This window comes from Patiria miniata, unplaced genomic scaffold (assembly GCF_015706575.1).
Source record: "Patiria miniata isolate m_02_andy unplaced genomic scaffold, ASM1570657v1 HiC_scaffold_3, whole genome shotgun sequence".
In the NCBI taxonomy this organism is placed as follows: Eukaryota; Metazoa; Echinodermata; class Asteroidea; order Valvatida; family Asterinidae; genus Patiria; species Patiria miniata.
The window spans coordinates 46,161,341-46,171,743 of record NW_024037069.1 but is presented as its reverse complement, the minus strand read 5'-3'; the positions used below and the strand labels follow the sequence as shown (position 1 = coordinate 46,171,743).

The 10,403-nt window shown below is 39.2% G+C and overlaps 1 protein-coding gene across 1 annotated transcript; it reads right to left on the bottom strand.

Annotated features, from left to right (window-relative positions):
- Window positions 1-2,315: 2,315 nt before the first annotated feature.
- On the bottom strand, window positions 2,316-8,770 carry LOC119738200. The gene is made up of 3 exons (XM_038212961.1): window positions 8,553-8,770; window positions 3,902-4,640; window positions 2,316-3,715 (listed from the first exon to the last, which is right to left on the bottom strand). Exons 2-3 carry the CDS (start codon window positions 4,585-4,587, stop codon window positions 3,433-3,435), a joined length of 969 nt encoding a protein of 322 aa, XP_038068889.1. The 5' UTR covers window positions 4,588-4,640; window positions 8,553-8,770; the 3' UTR covers window positions 2,316-3,432.
- Between the last annotated feature and the right edge of the window lie 1,633 nt (window positions 8,771-10,403).

The window sequence follows — 10,403 nt, the reverse complement described above, 5'->3', positions numbered from 1 at the left end:
GCCATTTTACAAATGGCATTCTTCCACTTTCTCAAGCAAATAGGACCCATTTTTCAACCGTAATTTTATCAAACCGACCCTCAGATGGAAGTCCCAAAACAAGCGAGTTGATCCTTAACTATAATTACACAATTCCACCGTTTTTAAAGCCAAACAGTCTCCGTTTTCAAACGAAGTTGTGCGGGCACTTTTTATTTATTTATTTATTTATTTATTTATTTCTTATTTACCCTGGGGAAACCTCTCAGTGGTACACTGTTTTCCAGAGGTGCCCAGCAATTATACAGAACAATTCATTAAAAACTACAATTACAGAAAACACTAAAAATAGTAAATAGTAAAATATGGGTACATAAAAACACTTAAAATATACATGCATAAAAAATAATCATGGACCATTCAGTAAAAACAAACAAAACACAGATACACACACCCAAAGAATTGCACTGAAAAAAAACCAGGAGCACCCATGCACTGCATAAAACTCTGCGTGAATAATATTAAATCTCGCGCATCATAATTGTCTGCATGATGAGCAGTTCTCAAAAAGCTGTAAGCAACCAAAACCAGAGGTCAAGCAATTTGCCCCATTATAACAGACACATTATCGATGGGTACTGCACTAGTACATTAAAAAAGCAGGTTTTTGTATGTGTTTTTAAAGCTGGCAAGAGTAGCAGCCAAAGGGCATTTAAGAGGTGTAGGTAGGGCATTGAATGAATAAGCTAATATGCTAATGGGCTCGCGTAGAAATTCTCACTTGAAATATTGGGCTCATTTTCTAATCGTAACGTTTTAAGTCACCAGAAACGAAATGTTATACAACATTATAACGAATGACAAAAACGAATTGAGGTGACAAAAGGAACGTTCAAAGCCAAGTGGAATGGTATACAAATATAGAGTGGCTCAGCGTGGAATGGGAGGAATATTATCGCAAGGTAAAATCTGGACTTTTCCATTTCACGAGGCGAAGCCGAGTGAACTGGAAAAGTCCAGATTTTACCGAGCGATAATATTCCTCCCATTTCACAATTTAAAGCCACTCAATATTTGTTTTATATAACTGACATATAGATCCTTGTCATTTGATGTATTTGAACTTTTTTTCAATACAAAACTGGAGAAAAATGTATTTCTCTCTTCCAAACCACCCATTCACGAAAATGTTTGAACCCAACGCTGTAGCGCTGGCTCTTTGGAACAATACGCGCTACGCGCAACGCTGAACGCGCTCACCAGCATGCATTTGCACACAAATACCGCGTCATGATCCTAACTGTTGAATAGTATTTCCCATTCCCCATTATGGGCGGATAGTACTTTTTGAGCCGCGGCGTAAATGGGAGCAATAACGAATGTCACGTGATGTGAGTTCCACCAATTAAATGACTAGGATCTGTATGTCAGTTATATAAAACACACTATCTGTCACCAAAGATTCTTTTCATTCCACGGATGTGAAACATTCATTATTTGTTGTAGGCCTCCTAAGCCCAAATAAATCCCCGTCATCTGATCGGGAACTTAAAGGTAAAGTTGGTCTATGATAATTCAGCATCAGAGCCATCAGTGTTGTGTTGCAAAGCAACCAATGGAAGTTTTATTTACCGTGTAATGGAAGGTCCTTTTTTGCGATGCGCCAAGCGCATGCGTTGGAACGAATAATTCAACGAACAACGACCCAACAATCGGACGGCGGGGATTTGTTCAGGCGTTCAATAAAAGATTATAATTATTAGGAAATTATTTGCAAAGTTCTTTAGCCTTTTTAATTACATTAAGATAATGAAGGTTGGTTGAAGCCAGTGCTGATAAAAATATATATTTTTTTGTGATATGGAGGAAAGGGTATCATTAAGTAATTATTTAATTCATACTTCATGCGAAAGCGAATGCGAGTGAATTTGACGTCATAAAACATTCGTTGCGAAATTCGCTGGAGTTTAAATATGTTCAACTTGTACGAATTCGCAGCGCGAATACTTGCCACGACGTCACAATTTCGCGTTCGCTTTCGCTTTCGCGCAGAGTATGAACCGGGCTTAAGTCAGGGTTTGGATTGGTAGCTAGGAATTTCGTCCTTTGAATTCACGAATAAAATAACATGGCATGGCACCACATATTATGTTGATCTTGTCTTTGTCAATGACAACTCTCATCAGCTTACTTAACATTAATTATCCAGCGTCATCTGGTATAAGACAACCGTTACATCAAATTCCTTTCTTTGGAGTCAATGGTAACCGTAAAGCGGTAAAGTCTTTTATTTTACCGGACATCGACAGACTGAGGGAGGCAAAAGTGATACAGTGTAGTTTGAAAAATATGAACTTTAATGATGCATTGAGAGGTATACAATATACAAAATATAGATGCACTTATGAATACTTGACAATCAACGATATCTGAAGATACACAATATACTACAAATTATAAAACTTGACATGGTACCTAACCATACAAAATCTGTACTCAAATTTCCAGATAAGCCTGAATTATCTATATTATTGATGTGGTAGGACAAAATAATATATGTATACAATAATGTAGTCTGTTCGAGTGTTCGTCACTTCCAACAGTCATGCATCCCAATAGTTTCGTATGTATTTAATAGATTTTAGTAAATAGAGTTAAAATATAAGGATGATAATATCATTAATATTTACAACTTTATTAGATTTGGATGAGATAATTATTTAAAAGCTTCAAGAATGCAAATAATTATGTTAAATGAACTAAATGGTTTGAACTAAAAGACAGACTAACACATACGTATAAATCTCATGTTATGAAACTACTTGTTTAACATTATTGTACAGTTTAATGACTGTTTATGAGTGCAATGGTAAGAATAATTTCATGAGGTGACAAATGGAATGTTCAAAGCCAAGTGGAATGGAACATTATATCTGTCACTGAAGATTCTTTTCATTGGACGAAGGTGAAACATTTATTATTTGTTGTAGGCCTACTAAGCCCGAATAAGTCCCCGTCATCTGATCGGGAACTTGTAAAATTGGTCTATGATAAATCAGCATTAAAGCCATCAGTGCTGTGTTGCAGCGCAACCAATGGAAGTTTTATTTACCGTGTAATGGAAGGGCCTGTTTTTGCGATGCGGCCGCGCCTTGCGCATGCGTTGAAACGAATAATTCAACGAACAACAATCGGACGGCGGGGATTTGTTCAGGCGTTCAATAAAAGATTATAATTATTAGGAAATTATTTGCAAAATTCTTCAGCCTTCTTAATTACATTAAGATAATGAAGGTTGTTGAAGCCAGTGCTGATTAAAAAACATATATATATATATATATATATATTGGTGGTATGGAGGAGATGGTAATATTAAGTAATTATGTAGTATTTTGTTGGATGAATCTGAACAGAATTCGAACCAAGGGGATTCGTGAATTCATCTTGTTGTTGCTAAGCGGTACCACCTACGGCTTCTTCGTAAGATGGCGGCGGGGGCAAGGGCTCGTCCAGTGCAGACTCAGACTCTGGTGAATCAGCCCCAGCAGCCACGTCAGGCTGGGTGGCCGGGTATCCAGGAGCCGGGTGTCCAGCTGGGTATCCCGCCGGATCTGGGCGCAGTCCTTGCGAAGTGTCATCGACAACACCGGCCTCTGGTGTTGCGGTTTGATGGTAAGAGGTAGCCTCGGTGAAAGACGGCGGCGGATCGTAGGCGTAACCGGTGTTTGGTTGGCCGCTGTGGACGTAAAAAAAAAAGCAAATCGACGCACCAAAATGTTAAAGGTGTTTATTTCAACAAATAAAGAGCCTCATGCAGGTCAACTTCAGCAGGTCGCAATTTCAAACAAACAAAAATCCTCGAGTTCAATCACACTTGATGGCCAAGCTATTTGAATACAATACAAAATCTTGTTCCACTTACCCATTCATCCCTCCTGGATTGTGAATGCTCACACCATCCATATTTATCGTGGAGTTTCCGTAGAAGACAGTCGAGGTAGTTGTAGCACCGTTCGGTCCTCCTACGACAACTCGAGGCCCCGCCGTGTAGGTCATGCTCGTGAGTGTACTCCAAACAGTGTTGTAGGCAGCCGGGGTGCCATTCGTCCCCTCGGACGTCGTCGGTACCTCTTCGGCAGGTGTCGGTGCTTCGACATCGGGCTCGGCACCCATTCGCGCCTTTCTCGTCTGGACCACGTTCGAGACGAACGGCGCAACGATGATGAGCAGAAACAATATAGTGCACGTGATGCCGATCGGGAACGGCACAGCGGGGACAGCGAACGGGACGATTATCCCCGCCAACAAAAACACGGTAACCACCAATGAGAGCAGGCATGAGGCTGGTGACCGGCGGACTGGGCGACTGTCATCGGATGACGATGTGATCGTAACAGTGGTCTGGGCACCACCGGCGGTGCGGGCACCAGCATGTGCGCGCTGGTGCCGGCCACCAAAGAGGAAGGGGAAGGTGATGCGGGCACCGTGATGGGCACCAGTTCGGCGGTGATGATGATGGTGATGATGACGTCGTCTTTGACGTTGACGATGTTGCCTACGGTGATGTGCACGCCTAGCTCGACCCCCACGTCGGGCACCCACACCCATCTCGCGTGTCCGACCCTCTCACTGCAGTTTCAGTCAGTTTGAGCCTCCAGTTCCTGCATGACGGACAGTCAAAAGTGACATTTTACGGGCTCAAGTTCATTATAGAAAACATGTAGTGATACTCTTTATTTATTTTAAATGTCTTCGCTTAGTCACCGGCTTAGTTGCATCTCTGTCTCCAACACAAAATATCGTCAGCGACACCACGAAGTAACACTCAAGTGGACTTGAGTTCGCACCACGCGCACGTATATATTTTATACAGAAACGAGTGATTTTCGTTTTCACGAATTCCAAGTAACACTCATGTACACAGTGCGCTGAATCGGTAATTTTCGTTTTCAAGAAGTAACACTGAACTTTATTTCACCAGTTTATCAACGTTTTCTGTAATCCAACAAGAATATGGATTAATTACATTCCTGTCAAACGTTTTAAAACGTTTTTATTCAAAAGGTTTTCCGTAAAAAATGTTGTAACAAGAAAATGAAAATCGTTTGCGCCAGTGTTGGATGTGCAAGGGCACATCCACTTGAGTGTTACTTCGTGAAACCAACTTAACTTGCTATTTAGTGGTTTCACGAAGTAACACATTGGCCTATCTGTACTTAAGTGTTACTCCGTGGTGTCGGTGATGATATGCAAACAAACTTAACAATAACAATAACAATAATCATCCCATCATTATGATGCGATGTTCAGCAACCGAAAAAAATTATAGAATTGCGTAAAAGGGATTTAAAGATATGCAGTAATCAGGAGTCAACTGCAGTTTGTGTGCACATTAACAGGTTTCCCTTTTCAGAACAAGCCTCCTCTATCTTACACGTCAAATTTTAGTATATTCTGGTTTCGATCTTCGGTGCCAAAAACATAGAACACATTTCAATATTTTAAATCTGTGTACGAGCAATTTCATTATTAAGTGTGTAATGTCCGTGACAGAGCCAACGGTCCGTGATACATTGTGATAACGGTTCAGAGAAAATGATCCAAACTATAATGTAATCTCCTTGATGCATTAATCCAGATGAGGGATGTATAAGATTTGAAAAATACATTTTCTCTGCATGTTTATTTATTGACTGAGCTCTTAAGTACTCTGTCACGGACATTACAACACTGAGACCTGCACGGGGTACTCTGAAACGTGCAAAACTAAATTCAATTCCATTGGGCAAAGAAAAGGTCCTCAGTATTTCACCAACCAAGTTTGCAGACTCAATTCAATTTTTAAGGAGTTTTTTTCTTCAATGTTTTTGCACGTGAGAAAGTCAAGTGATTTAAACATCAGGAGGCTAAAGACTAGACTGGTACATGTCCAACCATGGTCCAACTATTTGAAAAGACTGACATCTTCATTCAGTGTCATTAGTCTGGTGGCTGACTTTAGAGAAATGTGTATATTAGAGACTACCCAGTTCATGCCACATGTTTCTTTTGGCGCAGTTTGATTGATGCAGTACTGAAGCGGTAGTGGACTGGTTGTTTCAGGTGCCAGTTTATTTTCTTGTATTGCATGTTTTGAATACCGTAAGTTTTGGGGACTCTCATACACAGTATTGAGAGTTCCAAATTTTCGGACCAGGCCATAGGACATTACATGACGCATTGAATGGCCCATAATTTTATGAGACCTGAAGTAGTAGCATGGTGCAATCTACATAACTCACGTCAGCAAAATAGTGCACATTTTGTCCTGAGTTTGTTTGTCTTGTCAACTTGTCTTGTCTTGTCTTGTTTTGTTTGGTATCATCAAATCGCCACCGGGTGGCTATGTATGGAACGACAAACGTACCAATTTATGATGTAACTGGATAAACGTTATTTGATGATGTTGTCGATATATTATGCGGTGTAGTTAATCTATTATGTGATGTCGTCAATCTATTATTTGATGTCGTCAATCTATTATGTGATGTCGTCAATCTAGTATTAAGTGATGTTGTCTAGCCATTATGTGATGTCGTCAATCTATTATGTGATGTAGTCAATCCATTATATGATGTCGACAATCTATTATGTGATGTTGTCAAGCCATTATGTGATGTTGTCAATCTATTATGTGATGTAGTCAATCCATTATATGATGTCGACAATCTATTATGTGATGTAGTCAATCTATTATGTGATGTTGTCTATCTATTATGTGATGTAGTCAATCTATTATGTGATGTTGTCAATCTATTATGTGATGTAGTCAATCCATTATATGACGTCGACAATGTAGTATGTGATGTAGTCAATCTATTATGTGATGTAGTCAATCCATTATATGATGTCGACAATCTATTATGTGATGTAGTCAATCCATTATATGATGTCGACAATCTATTATGTGATGTAGTCAATCTATTATGTGATGTTGTCTATCTATTATGTGATGTTGTCAATCTATTATGTGATGTAGTCAATCCATTATGTGATGTTGTCAATCTATAATTATGTAATGTAGTCAATCTATTATGTGATATACTCAATCCATTATATGACGTCGACAATGTATTATGTGATGTAGTCAATCTATTATGTGATGTAGTCAATCCATTATGTCGACAATCTATTATGTGATGTAGTCAATCCATTATATGATGTCGACAATCTATTATGTGATGTAGTCAATCCATTATATGATGTCGACAATCTATTATGTGATGAGTCAATGCATTATGTGATGTAGTCAATCTATTATGTGATGTCGTCAATCTATTATGTGATGTTGTCAATCTGTTATGTGATGTAGTCAATTATGTGATGTTGTCAATCCGGTAAGTGATTATATGATGTTGTCATCTATTATGTGATGTCAATGTGATGTTGTCAGTGTGTTGTGTGATATTGTAAATCCGCTATGTAATAATATTATATGATTTTATCCACCATCGTCGCGCGCTGCTTGGAGCCCTATTTCAACTGCCCGGATCCTTGGCTTCTTTGGTGCTTGGATATTTTTGCATCTTTTCAGGTCTATCAAAATCATGGCTCTATGAAATATTCTGGTTTATTTTACAAAAGATGCTATATTTGTGTTTCCCGCAATGCTACTGTATGCAAAACCAAGTCTTGAAGCTGGTATACAACACATGCCCATGCAATCTGTGTTTCCTGCGGTACTGAGCAAATAGGGACAAAAATCAATTAATGTAAAACTAATTTATTTCCCACAGCCGAACATCATCGCGGCGGTAATGTTCTACAACAATCCTTGCACAAACTTGACACCGTACGTGTGGCAAATCTGAGCTCAATCGGATTTGCACAAGTGCCAAAATGTATGGTAGAAGAAACATGTACAAAACAAATAGCTATAATTCAGAGGAAAAGAAAAACCACTTATCGATGAATACGAATTCTTCTTACAAAATATATAAATAGTTAAGAAGGCTGCACCGTCTACTTTATCCAAATTTTAAAGATACTTCAAAAAAATTTTTTTTTTTTAAATAGAAATACAAGGTGTCCCCAAAAGGTAACCCACAAAAAGGGATGTTATGGAGCTATGTGCACAATCATGAATGAATGACCATGGTTTGATCATAAACAGGGGCAGTAAGTTTTCGACGCTCGAGTATCATAAAATACGTCATAAACATTTTGTACACATGAACCATCATGACCATGGGGAAATAAAACACTTACCTTCCCCATATCCACCTGTTACGGAAATGCACATCTGTATACAGCGCATGGATTTCAACATAACAACATTAGTGGTTTTGGGGCCAGCATTGACGGATTTAATCACACAATGAAAACGATGTAAGTCCAATTTCATTGATTGGCAGGCCGTCAATGGCGTAGGTCAATCATGGACGCGTTTTTATTCCTCCATTGGTCAATGAAGCTACGTGCAATGTGTCACACATGTGCATGTACACATAACAACCATACTGGTCCTCCTCCCTCCCTGTCGAAACTCTGCCCAGCGGAGTTGGCAGAAACAGTTTTCTCATGGCCTGACTCACCTCTACACTGTGGTGACATGTGCCGAAACTTTGTTGAACTTTGTCCTGAAAGCAGAACAGAGAAGTATAGAACTTCACTGAACCATAATGACTGGGAATATACTCAGATATTCCTCCATGAATGTACACGCGTTTTGCTGGGCTGCTGCTCCACTACCATAATCAATATACAATGTACGTGGGTTCCGCATACGTGCACATCCGCAAATGATGAAAAGCGACTGCACAGGCTATGCACTGTACAGTGTTTGGTCCGTCAGTCTATTATTATGTAACACCCCATCATAGCGGTACTAGGTAAACATTATCGAGAAACTTTAATCTGAAAGGTGACACTATTATCTCCATCTCTATAATTGAGGCCCGCATCCTTGCCCGAGGCAACCAAAGTAGAACTTTTTGGTAATTCATGCACCAGACATCAATCAGTCAAAGGATGGAGTAGAAAATGAAGGTGGATGCCACCCCCGTAATTTTGACCCAAATAAACATAATATACATACAATACATTGTTAATCCCTGCCTTGTAATATTTATTCCCATTGGGTAACGGGTATATTCAATATTTTTTATTTTTTGAAAAGTTTATTTATATCGGTGATTCTGCTTCCATGCCTTAACGAAAATTGCGCGCAATTACCTTGTTTTCAAATAATTATCATCACTAGTCTCGCTAAACCTAGTGATGAGCTTCGAATTCACCAAGTTGCTTACTCCTATTAAAACCTTTAGGAAAATCATGCGAACATTTTTGATATTTAGCTCACCAAACAAAAACGGGGAAAACGAACTGGTTGATGTACGTAAACTGGGCTAATTTGGGTCGCCTAACGTGGGAAACTTGAATAAGTTCAAGGAAATCCCCCACCCCCCCCCAAAAAAAAAATCATTGCTTGCACTAATGTCAGTGTCAAAATATTTTCTTTCCATTAATTTTCTTCCCAATAATTTTGGGAATTAATTTCCTTGAACTTTTTCATGTCTCCCATATAGGCAACAATTAACAGACACCTCGTTTTCCCCCGGCGTTTTTGTCATCAATACTTAGGTTTGGTAAGACTACTTCAAGATATAGCTGGAGACAAGGTAGGCCCTAAATGCGCGCAACTTGGGGTATAATAGTAGTCATCATTTTGGATCGTTACTCATAATTATTCACTCACTTATATGCTTTAGAAAATGTTATTGAAGTAAGGATGTGTAAGTAGAATTACCAACATAACATTTTCAAAACAAAACAAAATTGAATTGGCCTACCCAATCTGGGGGGAAAATATATTATTCGGCAGATATTAACGATTTATGCAAATTAGGTAAATTTAGGGTCAAAATCAACGATGGCATCCACCCACATCTCGTCTGTTGTGGTTCGAAGAATTGATCTGGCATGGATGTCAGCTATCAAAATGCCGTGTTATTATTTTCTAGAGAACTTTTCAACCTTTGGCTGGCCTCAGTACTATCACCCTTTTTCTGTTTTTAAAAGTTACTAAATAAGATATCCAGTAGTCTTGAGACACTTCGAGTCGACAAAGGATACCGGGCCGTTGGCTCTCGATTTTTTTTTTAGCCAAGCGACGTTTTTATCGTTATATGAATGAATTAAGTCGAAAGAAGCCGAATGGTAATGATGGATCGGCATGCATGCATGTGACTAGAACCTGTAAGGCGGTGTCGGACGGTGTTATACCAAGAGACATCATCGCCTGTGCATGTGCCGCATCAGTTGCTGTCCCTATCAGGTTTTCAAGTTTCGGTTTTTTGCTGTACGGCTGCACAGGATCGATATCGGATATTATGGACGAGGTATACAGTTTATCTGGTAAACTTGTCCAACAAAATACCGACAAG